Source organism: Gymnoscopelus microlampas (genome assembly GCF_963454915.1).
Source record: "Gymnoscopelus microlampas genome assembly, chromosome: 21".
Classification (NCBI taxonomy): domain Eukaryota; kingdom Metazoa; phylum Chordata; class Actinopteri; order Myctophiformes; family Myctophidae; genus Gymnoscopelus; species Gymnoscopelus microlampas.
Genome location: NC_139958.1, coordinates 467,179 through 491,262, shown reverse-complemented (window position 1 = coordinate 491,262; position 24,084 = coordinate 467,179). Strand labels below are relative to the sequence as shown.

The following is a 24,084-nucleotide window of genomic DNA, read 5'->3' as shown; positions in this document are numbered from 1 at the left end:
CTCCACCCACCACTCCACAGCTCCACCCACCACACCCAGACACACCTCCAGAGTGCGGATGTAGGCCACAGATTTAGGAAGCTCCCGAATGTTGTTGTGACTCAAATCCAGGGTCCTCAGACTGCTCAGCGAGCCCACCGAGGACGGCACTTCACTGAGACAGTTACCTGTGGAACACACTGCATTAGAACTACAATACCCACAACACACTGCATTAGAACTACAATACCCACAACACACTGCATTAGAACTACAATACCCATAACACACTGCATTAGAACTACAACACCCACAACACACTGCATTAAAACTACAATACCCACAACACACTGCATTAGAACTACAATACCCATAACACACTGCATTAAAACTACGATACCCACAACACACTGCATTAAAACTACAATACCCACAACACACTGCATTAGAACTACAATACCCATAACACGCCACATTAGAACTACAATACCCATAACACACTGCATTAAAACTACAATACCCATAACACACTGCATTAAAACTACAATACCCATAACACGCCACATTAGAACTACAATATCCACAACACACTGCATTAGAACTGCAATACCCAGAACACACAGCATTAGAACTACAATACCCAAAACACACTGCATTAGAACTACAACACCCACAACACACTGCATTAGAACTGCACTAGAGCACACTACATTAGAACTACATTACCCAGTCTCATGTCTCATGAGTCTAGTACATGAACCCCCAGTGTGATTATTCTGGGCTTGTCATAATGAGCAAACATTTGGCAAAATTAAATGTGGTGTAGATGTGTAAAAGAGGGGTCCAAGTACAAAGCCCTGGGTAACATGGGTCATCATAGTAAATATACTTTAGGTGGCTTAGTCTCATGTCTACACAGGGGTCATTAAAGTAAATACATTGAATTGGTTCATAAACACATCCTCTCACCTTTCACATTGAGCGTCTGCAGAAGCTGTAGGTTACCAATAGAGTCTGGTAGGGATTTGATCTGGTTCTTCTCCACATTCAGAACCTGTGAGAACATTCACAACCAATAAGAACTTCCTCTGGTTCTTCTCTAACTTCACAACCAATAAGAACTTCCTCTGGTTCTTCTCTAACTTCACAACCAATAAGGTATTTGGCTTATTGGTTGTGGCTTCAGGAATTTACTTCCTGAAGCCACACTCACACAATCACGCTAAAGCACGCGTCGCCTCGCCCCCATACACACACAGCCATTAGGCGGAGGGGGAGGGGACGCATGCTGCACGTGATTGTGTGAGTGTGGCCTCCAATCCTGACACAGTCAGTGGCACGCAGCACGCTGCTGGCTGTGTTACAGGCACTCGTCACCGAGGATGAACGCACCGTGATGGGGCAAAATATGCCGTGAACGTCCCAATCTGGCGGATAAAATCAGCGGAGAACAGGGCACCAACCTTTGGGGGGGCACCAAACGGGTTTAGAAGCAGGGCGCTACAACATTGAACCCATACCTCTTACCCCTTACCTGCAGTAACACCAATCTCCCAATGTCCTCAGGCAGAGATGTGAGCCTGTTCTCATGTAGATCTAATACCTGAGGAGAAACAGAACAGACATCTGCATATTTCAGTTGTTCTGCACACTGCAGTCACTTCATTAAAACATCTGTTTAAACTTCTACAATGAAGCCAGGTTTCTACCCAGAGGCAGCAGAAGGAACATGCTGATGTCACTGTTTTATGTACAATGTTGAAAACTGAGAACTAAATATCACAACAGCTTTTCTATCATTTAAGTCTGCTTCTATAGGATCATAGAATACAGAGAGACAGTGTAGTGTCTCAGTAAACTATAGGATCATAGAATACAGAGACAGTGTCTCAGTAAACTATAGGATCATAGAATACAGATAGAATACAGAGAGACAGTGTAGTGTCTCAGTAAACTAGGATCACAGGTAAATAATGAACCTAGCATCAGTAACTGGGGGTCAATGGAGGGAGCGTAGAAAGGGTTTAGCTGACCTTTATAGTGGCCAGAGAGATGACGTCACATGTTTTTGGCAACAGGGACTTGAGCTCGTTGCCGTGGAGAATAAGAACCTGAAACCAAACAAATGAACAAGGCCGCATTAAGACCCCTCAGGGCCGTGGAACACCACAAAATCAAAGGCCCCCCCCAGTGGCGTAATTTCGCGCGCGTGCATGTGCACAACCTGCTTTTTCGGGTCCAATTCGGTTCTATTTGACCAATATAAATCAACATTTTTTCTTTAAATACACAAAAATGAAATACACAATTCTCACAGGGCCCTGCAGGCTGCGGGCCGTGGAACACAAGTTCCACTAAGTTCCACGGTTAATGCGGCCCTGCAAATGAAACGTCTGTTAGAGAGCTGCTGCTTATTTCAATAAGAACACTTTATTGTTTTATAGCAAGTATGTTCTTTGAACATATTAGATTCAACGACCTCTTGTCTTTGAAGAATTTACTGAACCCTCACATCCTTCTGCTTTTCTTACTGAACCCTCATACCCTTCTGCTTTTCTTACTGAACCCTCACACCCTTCTGCTTTCCTTACTGAACCCTCATACCCTTCTGCTTTCCTTACTGAACCCTCATACCCTTCTGCTTTTCATACTGAACCCTCACATCCTTCTGCTTTTCATACTGAACCCTCATACCCTTCTGCTTTTCTTACTGAACCCTCATACCCTTCTGCTTTTCTTACTGAACCCTCATACCCTTCTGATTTTCTTACTGAACCCTCACACCCTTCTGCTTTCCTTACTGAACCCTCATATCCTTCTGCTTTTCATACTGAACCCTCATACCCTTCTGCTTTTCATACTGAACCGTCACACCCTTCTGCTTTTCTTACTGAACCCTCACACCCTTCTGCTTTTCATACTGAACCCTCATACCCTTCTGCTTTTCTTACTGAACCCTCATACCCTTCTTCTTTTCTTAGTGAACCCTCATACCCTTCTTCTTTTCTTACTGAACCCTCATACCCTTCTTCTTTTCTTAGTGAACCCTCATACCCTTCTTCTTTTCTTACTGAACCCTCATACCCTTCTTCTTTTCTTACTGAACCCTCATACCCTTCTTCTTTTCTTACTGAACCCTCATATCCTTCTGCTTTTCTTACTTAGTGTTTCATCCAGAGTTTTTAAGTTGCTTGATTCAGTATTTAGATATTTGATATTCATTTTATCAGACACGCCCCCTTCCTATATAAAACCATTGTAACGTCTAACTCCATTTTAACCAGGTTAGGGTTAAACATCCGTCCTTAGAGAGATAAAACACTTAATGCTTCAAATCATTCTCTTACCTTCTTCTGAAGCACTTTGCAGATAGAAAGAGCACTGGATGGGACCTGGAAATACACAGATATATTATAATTATTATTATTATAAGAGTCATAATGACATATACACAGTAACATGTTAATGTAATATATTATAATTATTATTGTTATAAGAGTCATAATGACATATACACAGTAACATGTTAATGTAGATATATTATATATAATTATTATTATTGTAAATGTCATAAATACACAGTAACATGTTAATGTAGATATATTATAATAATATTAATTATTATATTATATTATAATTATAATAATATATAATATTAAAAAAAGAGTCAGGAGGCTGGTGGCAAAGTGTGAGGACAATGACTTGATCTTGAATCCAAAAAAGACCAAGGAGATGATCATAGACGTCCGGAAAGGACAGCCATGTCACAGAGGTCTGTGTATTGGAGAGGAGGAGGTGGAGAGGGTCTCGAGTTTTAAATTCCTCGGAGTCACCATCACAGAGGACCTGACCTGGAGCCTCAATACCACAAGTTTGGTCAAGAGGGCCCAGAAGCGCCTCTTTTTTCTGAGGACACTAAAACGCAACGGACTTGCACAGAACCTGCTCATTAACTTCTATCGCTCCACTATCGAGAGCATCCTGACCTACGGCTGCACAGTGTGGTATTCAAGCTGCACCGATGTAGAGAGGAAAGATCTGCAGCGTGTGGTTAAGACTGCACAGCGGATTATAGGTGCAGAACTGCCTCATCTGGCTGACGTTCACTCACGCCGTCTCCACAAGCGGGCCTCGAGAATTCTCGAGGACCCCACACACCCCAGCCACCACTTGTTCGAGACCCTGCCCTCGGGCAGACTGAGGGTGGTTAGAACCAGGACAAACAGGCTGTCCAACAGCTTTTTTCCAAGGGCTGTAAAAAGTCTGCTGGATTCTGACCCTCAATCATGCACGCGTACTCGCCAAATATGAACTAAATATGAAATATGAACTAAATATGAACACACCATGGATTTTGTTTCCCCGATCATGATGATGATGACAGTGCGTTGGTGTAGACTACTGAGCAAGTGCAATAATGTATATGTGTGATATGTTAATGCCAATAATGTTGCTTAGGCTACTGGGAAATGCAATATGTGCACACATGATATGTTTTTCGTTTATGGGGGCCTCCTTATTCTATTTTTTTTTTTTTCCTTAATTATTTTATCCTTGTTTTTATTTATTTATCTTAAAATGACTGTGGGACTGACTGACCTGACTTTGACCACGTTTTTTTATTGTTCCTTCAATGTTCAGTGCTCTTCTTTTAATACTGTTGTTGTCTGCAGAGGTACCAAACTATGTTTCGTTGTGTATGCAATGACAATAAAGCTCTTATCTATTAATATTATATTATTATAATAATAATCTGAGGGAATGTTTGGTCCCAAAGAGAATGGATTCAGTTTTCCCACAGTTTAGTGACACTTTGTTATCGCTAAGCCAAGTACGCAAGGCAACAAGCCTTGTAGTGACTCTTTACACCCCTTAGAGGTCCCGGACCCCCTGTAGTGACTCTGAGGACCCCCTGTAGTGACTCTGAGGACCCCCTGTATTCACTTACCTCTGATAGTTCACATGCTGAGATGTCCAGAATGTCATCAGCCCCCGCCTCCTTAGACTGAACACACACACACACACACACACACACACACACACACACACACACACACACACACACACACACACACACACACACACACACACACACACACACACACACACACACACACATTTAATCATTTATTTATGTCCACATAAGAGATACAATGAAAGGACACAAATATTACAAGGTGCTGTCAAAAATGTACAGTCAGCAAATCATGGACAAATACTCCCACACCTTGCGTCTCCTTAAATCAAGGAACAGGGAAGATCTGGCCAGTTCCCTCACATCCCTGTCATCAATATTCAACATGCTCAGTAGATGGGATATGCGCATGCTAGTATAAATCCATGACACATTGGGTACACCCAGCCCTCCCCCCCACTGAGGGTGGAAAACTAGATCACGGGTGCTATGTGTGTTCAGGGCAAACCACTTACGTACCAAGCTCACACACACACACACACACACACACACACAGACACACACAGACACACACAGTGAATATTATGTACACACGGTAAACACACACTAGAGACGGGACCAGAACGTTATTATCGTTTATGGTGATTAAAAACAAACGTTCACAATAATCATATCACACATATTTTAATGTCTGGTGAAACTGTCCTCCGTCGTTCACCAGGATGAATGATCTTCTCTAAACATGTAAACATGACCCGCTTTAATTACTTCACTCTATATTAGTAGCTTAATGACTTGTATTACAATTCTATTGTCTTTTTTATGTCCAATGTATTTGTATTTAAGTTCATAAAGTTAACATAAGTATAACTAAATGTATTTGAAATTAAATAAAAATGTTACTTTTCAGGATTCCAATTCAAAACGTGTCACAGTGTGATAAAGACAACACAATGACTTGTTTTCTATGTGGTGGAACTGATAGAAAATAAGTCATTTTGGGTGAACTACGCCTTTAAAGGTGAACGCAAATAGATGTTAAGTGTTTGTGTGACGCGCGCGCGTGCGTGTGTGTGTGTGTGTGTGTGCTCACCAGACACAGCTGATATTCAAGTCTTTTCTTGGCGTCTTCACTGGGTTTCCTCTTTCTGAAGAACAGAGGCATCCTGTCTGTCTGTCTGTCTGTCTGTCTGTCTGTCTGTCTGTCTGTCTGTCTGTCTGTCTGTCTGCCCGTCTGTCTGTCTGTCTGCCCGTCTGTCTGTCTGTCTGTCTGTCTGTCTGTCTGTCTGTCTGTCTGTCTGTCTGCCCGTCTGTCTGTCTGTCTGTTTGTCTGTCTGTCTGCCCGTCTGTCTGTCTGTCCGTCCGTCTGTCTGTCTGTCTGTCTGTCTGTCTGTCCGTCTGTCTGTCTGCCTGTCTGTCTGTCTGCCCGTCTGTCTGTCTGCCTGTCTGTCTGCCTGTCTAGATGACCTCTGTAAAGGATGGTGACCTAAAGAAAGATGAAACAGGACAGTTGTTTATGTTTGATAACAGAGCTATAGAACATCTACACACATTGTTTATGTTTTGATAACAGAGCTATAGAACATCTACACACATTGTTTATGTTTGATAACAGAGCTATAGAACATCTACACACATTGTTTATGTTTTGATAACAGAGCTATAGAACATCTACACACATTGTTTATGTTTGATAACAGAGCTATAGAACATCTACACACATTGTTTATGTTTGATAACAGAGCTATAGAACATCTACACACATTGTTTATGTTTGATAACAGAGCTATAGAACATCTACAGTGTAGATGAAACAATGTGTGTAGATTCTACACACATTGTTTTAAGGCAGGGGTATGGTGCATGTTATAAGTCGGATATTAAAAAATAGCAGATCTACAAGCTCACAGCGCGGTTATTTTTCATTTTTATATCAAACGTTTGTAAATGTGGAATCATTTTACTGCTAGCTAAGCTACAGCACATCTAGCCCTGACGTCATGAAACCACTTGTTCCTGATGTTTGAATGTTTTACATTTACATCCATCCGTTCATCTACATAAAGGTTCATATTTCACATACAAAGTGCTGACGTCATGGTCATGGATGTAACAAGTGAAAACGCCCGGGTCTAAATATCAGTATCTACAGTATTATTAAATAAAAAAGCTTTTTAATCCAATATGTGGCCTTTTTCTTCAAATTTTCTCCATTAAGCTTTCAACCACGCGCCCCTATTGGTTTGGAGGTGTACTGCACTCTGACACATTATTAAAAATAGAAAATGGACACCGATCAGATTAAAATGTTTTTTATTGAACAATAACGAGGATAGTGGTATTTAGACCCAGGCGTTTTAACTTGTTACATCCATGACCATGAGGTCAGCACTTTAAATATGAAATATGAACCTTTATGTAGATGAACGGGTTGTAAATGTTAAACATTCAAACATCAGGAACGCGTAGCGTCATGACGCTGCAGCACATCGAGCTAATGCTAGCTGAGCTAGCATGTTTCAGTGAGTAAACATAAACAAACAAACCGTTGTCGTAGCAACAGCGCCGCGCTGAGGCCCTTATGTTCCGTTAGGTTGTTATTAGGTTAATATTAATGTTATTATTATGTACTTTTATATCATTATGATAGAATAATAACAGCTGATCTGATCACAACAACACGACGTCGGGTGGGCGTGTCCCTGTTCTTTATGCTTCCGCTTCCGGCGGACGTACAGTACTCAAATGTTTTACTCAAGTAAAAGTATCAATACTGCAATGTAGAATTACTCTGTTACAAGTAAAACTCTGGTGTTCAAAATTTACTCGAGTAAAAGTGCAAAAGCATCGGTATCAAAATGTACTTAATGTATGTTTTATAACGTAATAATGTATATCTGCAAAGTAAATAAAGTTTTCAAATAATTGTAGTGAAGTAAAAGTATAAAAGTAAACATAAAAGTACCCCCCCCATGCAGTTTGTAATTGGCAATGGTTTCCCAAAATATGAAAAAGTAAAAAAAAAAAAAAAAAAAAAAAAAAAATATATATATATATATATATATATATATATATATATATATATATATATATATATATATATATATATATATATGTGTGTGTGTGTGTGTGTGTGTGTGTGTGTGTGTGTGTGTGTGTGTGTGTGTGTGTGTGTGTGTGTGTGTGTGTGTGTGTGTGTGTGTGTGTGTGTGTGTGTGTGTGTGTGTGTGTGTGTGTGTATGTGTGTGTGTGTGTGATTTGAAGCAGTTAGATTTACCCTTCAATGTATTGTTTATGACATCCACAAGTGTTATTGTACTACTACTAGTTGAAATTAGGCCTTAAATGTAAAATGTTCACGCTCACGCATGTTCAAATCATGCATACTTCACCTTATTTCAGACCATTTCCCACTCCCACTGTTCTGGTTACCCAGGAGCCCACTGTTCTGGTTTTTCATATTTGCAAACTACTAGACCAGGGGTCTTCAACATTTTCAGGCCAAGGACCCCCTAGCTGAGAGAGAGATGAAGCCCCCTCTATATTGTATACAATTGTGTTTCAGATACACTTTTGCACCTATTTTTTCCCCCTCTACACACCTATAACTCTTTGCCAAAAATAGCCGATCTACAAGCTCACAACGCCTCGCAGCGCGAGGCGTTGTGAGCTTGTAGATCTGCTATTTTTGGCTAAAGTACTCCTCAGAAAAGGGATACTAGGGTTCAAGTGGTTAATGTAAAAAACAATAATCATATCACACAAAGAGTTGGGGGACCCCCTGTAGTAACTCTGAGGACCCCCTGCTGAAGACCCCTGCACTAGACTAAGTAAAACAACCACAACATGCTTTGATATAATTGACATGATGTCAGACAGTCTAGGCTTGCTGTGTCCATATCTTTGTACAGTCTATGGTTTGCCTCTTCACACTCACCTCTTCACCTCTGAACTCTTGGAGGCGTTTCCTCTCTCGAGGACTGTCGGCTGTAGACTAGACACGTTTCATTGTATTTGTAGATGATAGAAAACATTTGTTTTATATTCTATTTATAACTTTATATTCAAGTCACACTGTTTAAGCTGGAAGTGAGATTCCCCGTTCAGGCAGCCTAGAGCCAGGGTTCCCACCCACATAAATAATCATATTTGAACTGGGGACCACCCACATAAATAATCATATTTGAACTGGGGACCACCCACAATAATCATATTTGAACTGGGGACCACCCACAATAATCATATTTGAACTGGGGACCACCCACAATAATCATATTTGAACTGGGGACCCTGACAAGCAGTTGGAATTGTAGGCTTTAGATTTAGTTTGACTCGGTTCCACAGATAAATATTGTGAGCTTGTAGATCTGCTACTTTCACAATTTGTTAGGTAATATTTGACAATTATTAAAAAGGTCTTTAAAGTCCTTAAATGGTAACTTTATAAATGTACAGATATACCCATGTATACACTTATACTGTATGCTGGTTTGTTTACTGTTGAGTGAGAAAACAATGTTGCACATTAAGATAATCATCTGGGACCCAACTGTGAATGTGTGAATGTAATGCACAATCTATGTAAAGCGCCTTGGATAAAGGCGCTATATAAATGCACCATTTATATAGTTTGGGGTATCAGTGGCCACTTTGGACACAAGTAACATGGCAGCCATCGTCTTTGACTTCATTACCCAAGAGTCTCTGCGAGCATGTCCGGCGAGGACGAGCTGCTCTGAGTCTATACATAGTAATACAGTCAAGCCCCTAGCAGGGACCCCCTGAGTCTATACATAGTAATACAGTCAAGCCCCTAGCAGGGACCCCCTGAGTCTATACATAGTAATACAGTCAAGCCCCTAGCAGGGACCCCCTGAGTCTATACATAGTAATACAGTCAAGCCCCTAGCAGGGACCCCCTGAGTCTATACATAGTAATACAGTCAAGCCCCTAGCAGGGACCCCCTGAGTCTATACATAGTAATACAGTCAAGCCCCTAGCAGGGACCCCCTGAGTCTATACATAGTAATACAGTCAAGCCCCTAGCAGGGACCCCCTGAGTCTATACATAGTAATACAGTCAAGCCCCTAGCAGGGACCCCCTGAGTCTATACATAGTAATACAGTCAAGCCCCTAGCAGGGACCCCCTGAGTCTATACATAGTAATACAGTCAAGCCCCTAGCAGGGACCCCTGAGTCTATACATAGTAATACAGTCAAGCCCCTAGCAGGGACCCCCTGAGTCTATACATCTATGGAAGGATGATTGTTATTGCTGTAACTTTATCATTTTGTGGGACATCATATATAGTTGTTAAAATGGACATAGAGCTGCTTTAAGATGTTGTCAAATAGAATTAAAGGAGAACTTGAAGAGCTGTGGACACTGCACAAACCTGCCTACCAATGACATCATCGAAGGGGAATTCTTTAATTCATTATGTTTATTTTATTTTAAACAGGTATGAATTGGAGGCTTAATTCATATCAAACTGGGCTCCTTGAATAAAAAAAAACAACAACTCACTGTTCTACTGCATTGGTTCACAAAGTGGGATCCGGGGACCCCCAGGGGTCCTTCGGGGGGGATTCCAGGGGTCCCCGGTAAAACAAGTTCATGTAGCATCACAATCATCTTAACAACGCTATCCATTGATATGTTGGCTATTCCAAAATAGCAGATCTACAAGCTTGTACATTATGTTATTTTTGAAAAATATCAAAAATGTTTCGGCCAAATGATGCGGCTAAATTCATATCATTGTGGGGGTCCTTGACATGAAACAGTTTGAAAACTACTCAATCATATCAAACTACTGATTCATATCAAACTACTGATTCATATCAAACTACTCATTCATATCAAACTACTCATTCATATCAAACTACTCATTCATATCAAACTACTGATTCATACAAACTACTGATTCATATCAAACTACTCATTCATATCAAACTACTCATTCATATCAAACTACTGATTCATACAAACTACTCATTCATATCAAACTACTCATTCATATCAAACTACTCATTGAATTCATATCAAATCCTTGAATTTAAAAAGTCTGGTGATTACATCAACATCTGAGTTGACCTCTGACCCTCCATCCATCCATATCTGAGGGCCAGTATGTGGACTTGTAGATCTTCTATCTCAGTGCCAGAGAGAGTGGCCCTCATTTATCAACGCGGTGCAGCCCGAATAATGAGCGTACGGCGTAATCACCGCACTTTTTGGCATTTATCAATATATCCTGACGTGGGCTTCATCCTACCGTAGGCTGAAATCTCACGTCTGGTCGAGACCAGTTGTTGACGTTAGCTGCACCCGTTTATTCCATTCTAGACCTGCTGAGCAGCATTGTCTGACTGTCTGACAAGCATCTGGACACATAATCCACTCCTAAATGTGTATATCTACACTAATCAATAATCGCTGTGAAAATATATCATTTTATAAAGTAATTTAAACAAACTGCTTTAACAGTCATTCAGATAAGATTGTAGATCTGTCTGTATTGAAAATAAGAGATCTACAAGCTCACAAGCCAGCGTTGCATCGCGACGCGTTGTGAGCTTGTAGATCTGCTATTTTCAAAAATATACGAGCGCTTTTCCGCCGGGAGTCCCGCTCCGGCCACCTTTTCATGGACAGTGAGGTCTACAAACTTACAGTAGCTTGTCCTATGTTATGGAGTTATGTCATAGAGAGTTATGTAGGCTACACAACCTGGCTGTGTTAAGGAGATAAACCCGACGCTCCAATATTAACGTGGCGGCACGGAATCACTGCATTCCGCCCGAGTCTCATGTACCGATACGCTACGGAAAGACGAAGTTGGGCGGGCGCATGTGTGTGTGTGTGTGTGTGTGTGTGTGTGTGTGTGAGAGAGAGAGAGAGAGAGAGAGCGAGAGAGAGGCGTGTGCGTGGCGAACGGGGCAAACTGTTTCTTATTGGCTTTTCATGTCTTTGGTCGTATTCTGGTTCGTCTTCATGTCGTAAAATCGGGGCGTTTTGAGAATATTTAAGGGCGTGTTATTTAAATGACGCTCGTTTCAGCCGTGACATTTATCAACGCTGGGACCAAGTGTAAGCTCGGATCAGCTGTGTAGGATGCGTTGATAAATGTGACTTCGACGTTGGTGTACGGCCGAATATATGGAAAAATATACGCCGGTTTATACGCTGCGTTGATAAATGAGGGCCACTGTGTGTGTGTGTGTGTGTGTGTGTTTGTGTTTGTGTTTGTGTTCTCTTGTAGATCTAGCAGTATACGATCTTGTTGATCTTGTAGATCTATCTCAGAGCCAGGGTGTGGACCTGGTAGATCTATCTCAGAGCCAGGGTGAGGACGTGTAGATCTATCTCAGAGCCAGGGTGTGTGATCTTGTAGATCTATCTCAGAGCCAGGGTGTGGACCTGGTAGATCTCCTTGGGGAAGTCTCTCTGCTGCTCCTCGTGGACGATGCGTAGCCCCGCCCGCTGCACCAGGGACCGCACGATGTCCAGGTCTCGACACACGCTGCTGTCCGTGTCGTCGGGGACCACGCCCTCGTACGCCACGTTGTCCTTGATCACCACCAGGCCGTTAGGACGCAGGGCGGAGCCGCAGCGCCGCAGGAAGTCCACCAGGTGGTCGTTGGTCAGGTGACCTGGGGAGGGGGCGGGGTTAGAGAGGCGGAGGAGGAGTCAACATAAAGAACAAACACAATGGACCCTTCGCTAAACCCCGCCCCAAAAGTCATTGTCCAATGCTAGCTTAGCAACCGTTGTTAAGCTGGCATTATGGTCTGACAAGCTTCTGTCATAGACTGTCAACACTCACGTGCACACATAGACATTAAAGCCCCATACACACACACTGTCAACACTCACGTGCACACATAGACATTAAAGCCCCATACACACACACTGTCAACACTCACGTGCACACATAGACATTAAAGCCCCATACACACACACTGTCAACACTCACGTGCACACATAGACATTAAAGCCCCATACACACACTCTGTCAACACTCACGTGCACACATAGACATAAAAGCCCCATACACACACACTGTCAACACTCACGTGCACACATAGACATTAAAGCCCCATACACACACACTGTCAACACTCACGTGCACACATAGACATTAAAGCCCCATACACACACACTGTCAACACTCACGTGCACACATAGACATTAAAGCCCCATACACACACACTGTCAACACTCACGTGCACACATAGACATTAAAGCCCCATACACACACACTGTCAACACTCACGTGCACACATAGACATTAAAGCCCCTTACACACACACACTGTCAACACTCACGTGCACACATAGACATTAAAGCCCCTTACACACACACTGTCAACACTCACGTGCACACATAGACATTAAAGCCCCATACACACAGACTGTCAACACTCACGTGCACACATAGACATTAAAGCCCCATACACACACACTGTCAACACTCACGTGCACACATAGACATTAAAGCCCCATACACACACACTGTCAACACTCACGTGCACACATAGACATTAAAGCCCCATACACACAGACTGTAAACACTCACGTGCACATAGACATAAAAGCCCCATACACACAGACTGTAAACACTCACGTGCACACACAGACATAAAGGGGCTTGAGCCCTATTACCCATTGGTAAAAAAGTGCAACATTTGATGTAGTTTTATTCATAGTCTTTTGAATAAAATTCCATTTAGTTTTAGTCATATTTTAGTAATCTGAAATGTTTTAGTCTAGTTTTAGTCGACTAAATATCATAAGATTATAGTCGACTAAATCTACAGTTGAATTAGTCGACTAAAATGTGTTTTGGCGGGGCCTTGATGGTGTCGTAATGGCTGATTTTACACTTGGTTGCGTGCTGAGAAAAGCCGATCTACAAACTCACAACGCGTCGCAGCACGACGCGTTGTGAGCTTGTAGATCTGTCATTTTCAGAGCGCAACACCCGAGCGCCACCAAACATAAAATGTCTTTTAGATCTACTGGATCTCTTCTCCACTAGACCCTCACTAACACTTTAGTCTAGTTTTTATTTGTTGACGAAATTGTCAATTTATTGAGTCTTGGTTTTAGTCATGATAGCTTAGATTTTTTTTTGTTTTTATTTTGTTTTCGCCAGTGAAAAAAGGTTGTCATAGTTTTAGTCGACGAAATCAACACTGCGCTGTTAACACACACACACACACACACACACACACACACACACACACACACACACACACACACACACACACACACACACACACACACACACACACACACACACACACACACACACACACACACACACACACACACACACACACACACACACACACACACACATTTGTAACATAATAGCAAGAATAGGAATACCACGATAACGCAATGACTATGAACCAGCAACAGATTCCACGCTCCCAGAATACGGTTGGAGGCTGCTTTTCCCAAGCTGAAATCTGTGCTTAAACTGCAAGGCTGCATGGCTGTGTTGTTCAACACATACACAGCTTCACATCATGAAAGTTACACGACTCACCCGCCCAGGTGGTGTCAATAATACTAATCACCGCAATCGTAACAAAATTCAGAATCACGCCGCTGTCTGTTTCGGATTCCACACGTTAAAGTATATTCATTAATTTGTTTGTCTATTTATTAACTGCTACTGTAGTCTTACCGCGCGGTACATGAAAACTCCTGTTACAGTCATGGATCAACTTCAACCTGGTGTTTGCACTTTCTCTATTTACGGTCCGTATATCTACATAAACGTTCAGATTTCAAATATAAAGTGTTTACCCCATGGCCACGGATGTGTCACAGTGAATGTGTGTGAATGTGTGTGAATGGGTGAATGTAATAGAGTACAGAAGTCCTGACGTCACTCGTTCATCCCCTGGGTCGTAAAGTCATTTCTCTATGGAGAATAACATTGGGTCATCTTAGAATCGTCTCATATAAAAATTGTGTTCCAAAAATAAACAAACTGTCTCTGCGATATTGTCAGGGAGGAGCCTCTGTATCATTTATGATAGTCAGTCACTCATATTTGATCTGTTTCTGGAGAAAATTTAACTAATTTGGCTGAAGTAACATTAGCGTTTTCTCACCGTCAGTTGATGCTTCATATCCATAAGAGATCAAATAAGAACACACACTATTAAACACGTCTATGGGGATTCAGAACGGGGGTGGAAAAACGTGACCCAGGTAGGAAGTGTAAATGACGTCAGACTTCGGTGCTCTATGCACAATCTATGTAAAGCGCTTTGGATAAAAGCACTACAGTGTATAAATGCACCATTTACAGAAATTCCTGGAGAATGCCACTTCTTAAAAAGGCCCTGCAGGGTTCATTAGTTGTTCTCCTTTACATTAGATTCTCTGTGAATCCTCTTTAAATTGAAAGTGAAAACAAACAAACAAACCAAAGCGTGAGGACGACTCACCGATGACCCACTGGACCCAGATGACGTCGTAGCGGCCGTCCTCGGGGACAAAGTCCTGCAGGCCCTGGCAGAAGTAGTGTCCCACCCGCCGGGCGTCCTCGTCGCCCAGGTAGGACGGAGCTTTGTCCAGGAACTCCTGCGTCACGTCCACCAGATCCACCGTGGAGAACAGAGGCAGGAGGAGACGCTTAGTGATGCGACCGATGCCCGCTCCACAGTCCAGAGCACAGCCGCTCCCTGTCTTACCCTCTCCTTCCTATAGACATAGAGGACAGTTAGAACCTGTCTTACCCTCTCCTTCCTATAGACATAGAGGACAGTTAGAACCTGTCTTACCCTCTCCTTCCTATAGACATAGAGGACAGTTAGACCTGTCTTACCCTCTCCTTCTTATAGACATAGAGGACAGTTAGAGCCTGTCTTACCCTCTCCTTCCTATAGACATAGACCCTTTAAAAAAGCAGACCAAGTAAAAAAAATGTTTTAATCTGAAACACAATTTTATATAATATAGAGAATACCACACCTTTCGCCCGGCCGGACGTTCGCCCAAAAAGTCAGAGATTTCATCCAGAGATTTCGCCCAAAAAGTCAGAGATTTCATCCAGAGATTTCGCCCATTTTGCAGAGATTTCGCCCGCTACAGTTAATAATAGATAGTGAAGCTAGCTGGCCGTTTGTGTGAGAGAATGAGAGAGGGTTAGGGTTAGATAAAAGCTCTCTCTCTGTGTGTGTGTGTGTGTGTGTGTGTGTGTGTGTGTGTGTGTGTGTGTGTGTGTGTGTGTGTGTGTGTGTGTGTGTGTGTGTGTGTGTGTGTGTGTGTGTGTGTGTGTGTGTGTGTGTGTGTGTGTGTGATAGCGAGCTTTGGGAATGCACTGCGGAATTGTACCGGACGTTGAGACTGGTTAAGTCCCGGGAAAGACGCACTGTGATTGGCCAGTAGTCACTTTGAGTGGCAGTTGGGGCAAACGCAGTCAGTGGGGCAAACGAAGTCAGTGGGGCAAACGCAGTCCCCACCAAAAATATTTACTATTCTGTCCCTATCGGTACGTAACTCGGACGGCGCTGATTCAACTAGCAGACCATCAGCTGGTCGTCGCGGGCACTCCTCAGCCTCAAGGTCTGCAAAAGTCTGGTGGTGGGTGAAAGCTCTGGGTGAAAAGTCTGGTGGTGGGTGAAAGCTCTGGGTGAAAAGTCTGGTGGTGGGGGAAAGCTCCGCTCAAAAACACGGGCGAAAGGGATTTGGGGCAAAAGGTGTGGTTACCAATATAGAGGGGGGTCCCTGCTTCATCTCTCTCTCAGCTAGGGGGTCCTTGGCCTGAAAACGTTGAAGACCCCTGATCTAGTATATATATATATATATATATATATATATATATATATATATATATATATATATATATATATATATATATTCAGAGATTTGCACAAATGTTCACAAAAAAAGAGCAGATCTACAAGCTAATATCCGTATACTATACAGTAACAGTATATATAACACGCTAGTAGCTTGTATATCTGCTCTTTTTGAATAGCCAAAGTGGTTACATGGATCTCAATGGCTTAATGTCTTAAAGCCTAACACAGTGACTTACTCCCTTAAAGCCTAACACAGTGACTTAATGGCTTAAAGCCTAACACAGTGACTTAATGTCTTAAAGCCTAACACAGTGACTTAATGTCTTAAAGCCTAACACAGTGACTTAATGTCTTAAAGCCTAACACAGTGACTTAATGGCTTAAAGCCTAACACAGTGACTTAATGTCTTAAAGCCTAACACAGTGACTTAATGTCTTAAAGCCTAACACAGTGACTTAATGTCTTAAAGCCTAACACAGTGACTTAATGTCTTAAAGCCTAACACAGTGACTTAAAGCCTAACACAGTGACTTAATGTCTTAAAGCCTAACACAGTGACTTAATGTCTTAAAGCCTAACACAGTGACTTAATGTCTTAAAGCCTAACACAGTGGCTTAAAGCCTAACACAGTGGCTTAAAGCCTAACACAGTGGCTTAAAGCCTAACACAGTGACTTAATGGCTTAAAGCCTAACACAGTGGCTTAAAGCCTAACACAGTGACTTAATGTCTAAAAGCCTAACACAGTGACTTAATGTCTAAAAGCCTAACACAGTGACTTAATGTCTAAAAGCCTAACACAGTGGCTTAAAGCCTAACACAGTGACTTAATGGCTTAAAGCCTAACACAGTGACTTAAAGCCTAACACAGTGACTTAAAGCCTAACACAGTGACTTAAAGCCTAACACAGTGGCTTAAAGCCTAACACAGTGGCTTAAAGCCTAACACAGTGACTTACTCCCAGGAACTTCTGCAGGAACAGCTTGGATCCGTTCAGGTCGATGTTGGAGATGCTGCCGTACCCGCCCAGCATGCCGTCCACCGTGGGGGCCACGTCCCTCCAGTAGTCCTCTGCCTGGGTGTAGAACCTCTGCTGGGTGGGGCTCTCCATCTCTGAACCACTCATCTGATTCAACAACAACACACTTTTTTTTCAGCACTGAGGGCTATATGATTATTAATTTAAGCTATTGTCTTGATTTGTAAAGAAAAACACATGTCTCTCATTAAGTCCCTTTTATTTGAATAATATCAAATGAGAATGAAAATAACAAAAAGGGTTTTATGCCCAAACAACAACTGACATGTTCAGATTCTTCTTTAAGAGATGAGTTAACAACAACATTCTTGTGAAGCTCTACAACTAAATAAAATCTAAATACAAAGTTGAACATGTAAGAAAAAAGGATACAAAGACACTGTTATTTGGCTACATGTTCTTAAACATCTTAAAGTATGTTCACATTGTTTGAACAGGTAAGAGCTTTAACAAACAAGAAATGTGAATAATAAGCTACGCCAGGGGTCTTCAACAGGGTTTTTTTTTTTTTACCTTAACCCCATCCCTTTTCTGAGGTGAACTTTAGCCAGAAATAGCCGATCTACAAGCACAACGCCTCGCGCTGCGAGGCGTTGTGCTTGTAGATCGGCTATTTTTGGCCGAGAGGTATAGGTGTAGAGGGAAAAAAGAGAAGACGGAGCAACTATCAATGTGGAGCATAATGGACAAACGGTAGCCGTTTTGTCAACAACGCGTCGGGTGCCTCATAATTCACTGGGAAGCCAAAATATTGCAAGACTTTTGACTTAAAGGAAGCGGGAGGGTTTTCCAATTCTTTCGTTTGTGTATCATCATTAACATCACTGGCTTCATCAGTGTCCATGGTGAAAAACACAACAGCGGCTCGAGCATGGCTTCACCCAGACGTGCAATCGGATGTGCGCATGCGCGGGGGTATTTTTTTTTCATTAACCCTTGAATCGCGATACGGCTTTTGATTTCGATACACTGTATCGAACGTCATTTTCGGTTCGATTTCGATACGTATCGAGTATCGTGACACCCTTACCCACTGCCAATTGCCTAAGCTTGTAATCCTGGGCGCTACTCTCCCTCTGCCAGCCTGGGGAGAGCCCCGAACTGAGCTCATGCCTCCTTCAATGCATGAGGAGCGAGCAGGCCGCTTCTTATCACCTGACAGGGGGGAGTTTCCCCTGTAGGACAGCGCGTGGAAGGACTGGTATTCCAACCAGTTCCTTTCCCCTCCATCAGAGGCCCCGGCTGACCAGGGGGAGGCAGTATAGAGACCAGGATTACTGCATGTTTTTGTGACGGTATCTACCCTAGGAGACACGGGAAGAACACGCAAACTCCACACAGAAAGGACCTTTCACCCACCCCACCTAAGGTATGGGCACTGATGATGCGGAATAGAGAACACACCCACAGCGCCCCCGGCGGGAATCAAACCCAGGACCTTCTAGCCGTGAGGCGACAGCACTACCGACTGCACCACCCCCCACAATTAAATCTCTGAACCACTCATCATAGCCAATCAGGATGGAATATGAAAAATCTAACAGACCAGGCCTTGATCACATGACTATAGAGATCTTGTCTACCGATTTGCTTGAAATGTGGATAAAATCTGAAGGAGTAATATCAAAAAATGTGATTTACATAAGTCGGCCTCCTGGTGGCGCTGTAAAAGGCAGATGTGAAAAATACAGGGCAAAGGTTTTTCCTTGACCTCTAGGGGAGTGCGCATCAAAGTTTTACACAGATCGGTGCAGTTATGGGTAAAAATACGAATCGGCCTGTTATAGCGCCACCAAGAGGCCGATTTGAAGTTTCAAATAGCATTTCTTCCTCGGCCTAGTGGGAATGTGTGTGCAAAATGTCACGGAAATCGCACGCTGTGTTCATGATTTGAGGAATTTTGTTCAAAACGGAGCACTCCTGTGAACTTTGGAAGCCATTCTTAGCCAATCAGGATGGAATATGAGAAATATGAAATATGAAAAAAGACTTGTTTGGTTTAATGACTATAGAGATACTGTGTACCGATTTGTGTGACGTTTGGACAAGATATGTAGGAGAACTGTCAAAAGATTTGTTGTGAAAAAATCGGCCTCCTGGTGGCGCTATAACAGGCCCATGTGAAAGATTTGGGGCAGAGGTTCTGCTCTGGCATCCAGGGACTGTGTGCACAGTTTCACTGTGATCAAGACAACGGTGCCTATGAGCTTGTAGATCTGCTAATTCCGGATCGTGAAACCCGAGCACAAACAAGCATAAAATGACTTAGTTCTACTGGATCTCTTCTCCACTAGTCTTAGTTCTAATTATTTGTTTACCAACATTGAGACTGGACGCACAGGTGATTGTTTCATGCAATCAATTCTAAGCCTGTTGTTTCGGGGTGCGCTGGTTTCAGCACACCCCAACCCCTCTAACCTCTAACCCCAACCCCCTCTAACCTCTAACCCCAACCCCCTCTAACCTCTAACCCCAACCCCCTCTTGTGTGTTGGCTAGTGCTGCGCGCCCTAGCGAGACCTAGCAGAATGGGTTTGACGCTTGTGCAGTATGACGCTTGCAACCAGCGTGACGTCGTCTGTTAAGGGGTCTATAGTACATAGTGTTAAGTTATTTATATATAACTATAGTAACACTTATAACAGTATATATAACTATAGCATATAGGGTTAGGTTATATATAACTATAGTAACACTTATAACAGTATATATAACTATAGTATATAGGGTTAGGTTATATATAACTATAGTAACACAGAGATGCTCGTAGGCCTGCGTCCTGCGTCGCTGACGCACCATATTGCGAAAGGACGCATTCATGACAACTCTAGTGCGTCCATGGGACGCAGCTCCGATTAGCTCCGATAATATATAATATTTGTCAGCTGTGATCTACATGGACTCTCTCGGTTAGGCACCGTTGGTGGAGAAGTATAACTCTCCGGTTAGACACCGTTGTACTGGAGAAGTATAACTCGGTTAAACAGCGTTGTGTGGCAGAAGCAGCAGCACAGCCCCTCGCTGTTAGTCTACGCTACACACACAGAGAGAGAGAGAGAGAGACGGCATGAGGACCTGCTCTTAAACGTGTTAAAACGTCTTGGATAGACCACTGTCTGGAATAATAACTGATCATCATACATACAGGTCTACTACTAATCTTTGTTGCTGTTGTCATCTTAAATTGACCAGCCAAAGTAAAATCCCCGATTTTAGAGTGTTCTCCCACTTGCTTGGAGATCAGAGTGATGGTGGATTAACGCATGTTGCCAATCAGCTGTGTAACATTAGCAGGTTAACGATGGCTCGTTGATCCTATGCATTTGACCCTGATTTGACCACAAAGGCAAACAAAAGCACTAATTAATGGCAGCTGTAAGTAACCGGTTGTCTATCGTCTGTGTCTTGTGTATGTTTAATAGGCAACTGGATGTTTTCTGTAGCTTAGAGATATCATAACAATTAATTCCCTGAAGAGGGTAGACCCTCTCCCTCATGCTAAACTTAAAGTGACTTATAAGGTTCCACTTCTCCTCAAAAAGACAACTTTATTTTCCTTTCTCAATGACAAGCCTAATAGTATTATTGCATGTTGACTATGTGCAATAACTGCAAGCCAATGTTCATAGGCATTGTCAGTATTTGTCTTCATTATTTCTTGAATTCCTATTTCTTTATTTGCCAATACTTCCACTGTAAGCCAGTGTTTTCAGTCTACACAATAAATAGTAAAAATAAATTCTACATTCATAAATAATACAAAATAAAATAATAATAATGATTAAAAGGTTCTATGATTAAATGTATTATATTGGTCAAAGGTATGTTAAATCCACCTGTTGCCCACTACTAGTATTTCTTACCATAAGGTGTGCTAATACTACAGAATCATATACATTTGAAAAAATATATTTATGATTTTTTAATATATGTATATATATCGGTATCGGTCTTGAAAAGCAGGAACGGGTCGCACTGATCTAGATCTGCTATTTTCACAATATGTATCTGTGGAACTGAATCAAACTAAATTAAGTGCCTCAACTCCTAATTCCTCAGGGTGGGGGGTCCCCAGTTAAAATATGATTATTTTGGGGGGTCGCTGCCTGAAAAGGTTGAGATCCACTGCATCAGGATATAATGTACACAGTCACACACGCATAGAAGATATGGAGATTGGAGATCAAAGAAAACGATAGGGGGGGGGGACGTGTAATTGGGGACCCATAAAATGTCCCTGGGACCCATCTAAAAGACCACCCTTGCATCCCAGGACCCATTACATTGAAAACCTAGCAACATCACTGGTAACACTTATAACAGTATATATAACTATAGTATATAGGGTTAGGTTATATATAACTATAGTAACACCACAAGAGCCAAATGCGTCTCGTCTCCTCATGGCATGACGACACCTCTAGCTGTCAGCTGTCATGTCAATCACATCACTGGATGGATCCTAAATTAGCGCCCCACACACACACACACACACACACACACACACACACACACACACACACACACACACACACACACACACACACACACACACACACACACACACACACACACACACACACACACACACACACAGTTGGTCGACAACCTTTTTTTAACTGACGAAAACTGAATAAAAAGGAAATAAAAAAACTAAGCTATGATAATTAAAACTAGACTAGATATACAACAAATAAAAACTAGACTAAAATGTTAGTGAGGTACTAGAGGAGAAGAGATCCAGTAGAACTAAGACTAGAGGAGAAGAGATCCAGTAGAACTAAGACTAGAGGAGAAGAGATCCAGTAGAACTAAGACTAGAGGAGAAGAGATCCAGTAGAACTAAGACTAGTGGAGAAGAGATCCAGTAGAACTAAGACTAGAGGAGAAGAGATCCAGTAGAACTAAGACTAGAGAAGAGATCCAGTAGAACTAAGGCTCAGATTTGACCATGACCCCCCATGAGGACATCAGATTTGACCATGTTCAATACTTTTACTTCTACTCAATTACATCTCAGAGGCAATTATTATACTTATACTCCACTACAATTATTTGAAAACTTTAGTTACTATTTACTTTTGTAGATTTTGATTATTATTACTTTTAAACTTTGTCTATTTGAAAGAAATAGCTCACAAGTTGAGATCTATTTTATAATGGATACTTTTACTAAACGGTAATCAAACCAAGACAAGAGTGTTTCTACATTTACAGTATCCATACTTTTACTTTAGTAAAACATAAATGTGAGTACTTTCTTCCACCATTACAGCCTACCACAGACACGTGTGAGGAAAAAGACCCAGAACAGAACAGATCTACAAGCTCATCCACAACAACACTTTGTAGATCTTTATTTTATTATTCTACAGTAATAATACATAAAGGCTCTTCCTTTCTTCCATGATTTATTATGATAAACTTATTAATAACACTCACCTCCTGTCTCCTTGTCACAGACCCTCAGACCCTCTTACAGACGGTGGTAGTGTGTCAGACCCTCTTACAGACGGTGGTTGTGTGTCAGACCCTCTTACAGACGGTGGTTGTGTGTCAGACCCTCTTACAGACGGTGGTAGTGTGTCAGACCCTCTTACAGACGGTGGTTGTGTCTCAGACCCTCTTACAGACGGTGGTTGTGTGTGTCAGACCCTCTTACAGACGGTGGTTGTGTGTGTCAGACCCTCTTACAGACGGTGGTTGTGTGTCAGACCCTCTTATAGACGGTGGTTGTGTCTCAGACCCTCTTATAGACGGTGGTTGTGTCTCAGACCCTCTTACAGACAGCCGGCCATGGTGAGACTCACGTTTAAACAGATCTAATGACGTCATTTCCTTATTTGGATACTTCAGTCGGCAAGGGGGAGGAGCCTATGGGGAGGAGTCACCCGGTTATTTTTTTATGTTTGTTTTATCTTTATTGAAAACAGTCAAGAAGACAAACATAAAACACGAACAAAATAAGAAGTTTAACAGTACTTTTATATATATATATATATATATATATATATATATATATATATATATATATATATATATATATATATTTAACTATATACAGTATATATATTTTTAATAATGTTTTTTAAATTATGTTTTTAAGAGAACACTTTGATTGATTGATTGATTGATGTACTTTATTTAGTAAGACATGAGAACAGTACATGACAGTACATAACAGTACATGGAAGTACAAATTCGCAATACAAGGTCTACTAAACTGGATAGCTCAGTTAAGCACGTAGCTTGAACTAAAGAACAGTTCTTGCAGCTTTCTCAATTTTAAAATAGATATTAAATAGTTTTGAATAGTT

At 41.9% G+C, this 24,084-nt stretch overlaps 2 protein-coding genes across 4 annotated transcripts in view; both read right to left on the bottom strand.

Moving 5' to 3' along the window:
• Window positions 1–7,623, bottom strand: part of lrsam1 (leucine rich repeat and sterile alpha motif containing 1) — a 48,287-nt gene extending 40,664 nt beyond the window's left edge. For 2 of the 3 annotated variants that reach the window (XR_014600016.1, XM_084047452.1), the window contains exons 1-8: window positions 7,441–7,623; window positions 5,988–6,380; window positions 4,928–4,984; window positions 3,327–3,371; window positions 2,013–2,090; window positions 1,514–1,582; window positions 949–1,033; window positions 46–167 (exon numbers count right to left, since the gene is read on the bottom strand). Coding sequence is in view for 2 of the 3 variants with exons in the window: in XM_084047452.1 (XP_083903578.1) it covers window positions 46–167; window positions 949–1,033; window positions 1,514–1,582; window positions 2,013–2,090; window positions 3,327–3,371; window positions 4,928–4,984; window positions 5,988–6,059 (528 nt within the window). In the remaining variant the exon portion in view is untranslated. Of the gene's footprint in view, window positions 1–45; window positions 168–948; window positions 1,034–1,513; window positions 1,583–2,012; window positions 2,091–3,326; window positions 3,372–4,927; window positions 4,985–5,987; window positions 6,381–7,436 lie in introns of all 3 variants that reach the window. The other variant, XM_084047453.1, reaches the window with a different exon arrangement.
• Window positions 7,624–9,942: 2,319 nt separating this feature from the next.
• On the bottom strand, window positions 9,943–23,575 carry ntmt1 (N-terminal Xaa-Pro-Lys N-methyltransferase 1). Its single transcript, XM_084046622.1, has 4 exons — window positions 23,210–23,575; window positions 17,688–17,855; window positions 15,369–15,624; window positions 9,943–12,552 (listed from the first exon to the last, which is right to left on the bottom strand). Exons 2-4 carry the CDS (start codon window positions 17,853–17,855, stop codon window positions 12,296–12,298), a joined length of 681 nt encoding a protein of 226 aa, XP_083902748.1. The 5' UTR covers window positions 23,210–23,575; the 3' UTR covers window positions 9,943–12,295.
• Window positions 23,576–24,084: the final 509 nt, after the last annotated feature.

Bases quoted from the DNA above. Each gene is read 5' to 3' on its own strand.
- ntmt1 (XM_084046622.1), bottom strand. From the start codon at position 17,855: ATGAGTGGTTCAGAGATGGAGAGCCCCACCCAGCAGAGGTTCTACACC. The intron at 15,625-17,687 runs GTAAGTCACTGT...CTATGTCTATAG, and splicing joins TCCTGCAGAAGTTCCTGGGA to GAAGGAGAGGGTAAGACAGG. The intron at 12,553-15,368 runs GTGAGTCGTCCT...CCCCCTCCCCAG, and splicing joins CTGGGTCCAGTGGGTCATCG to GTCACCTGACCAACGACCAC.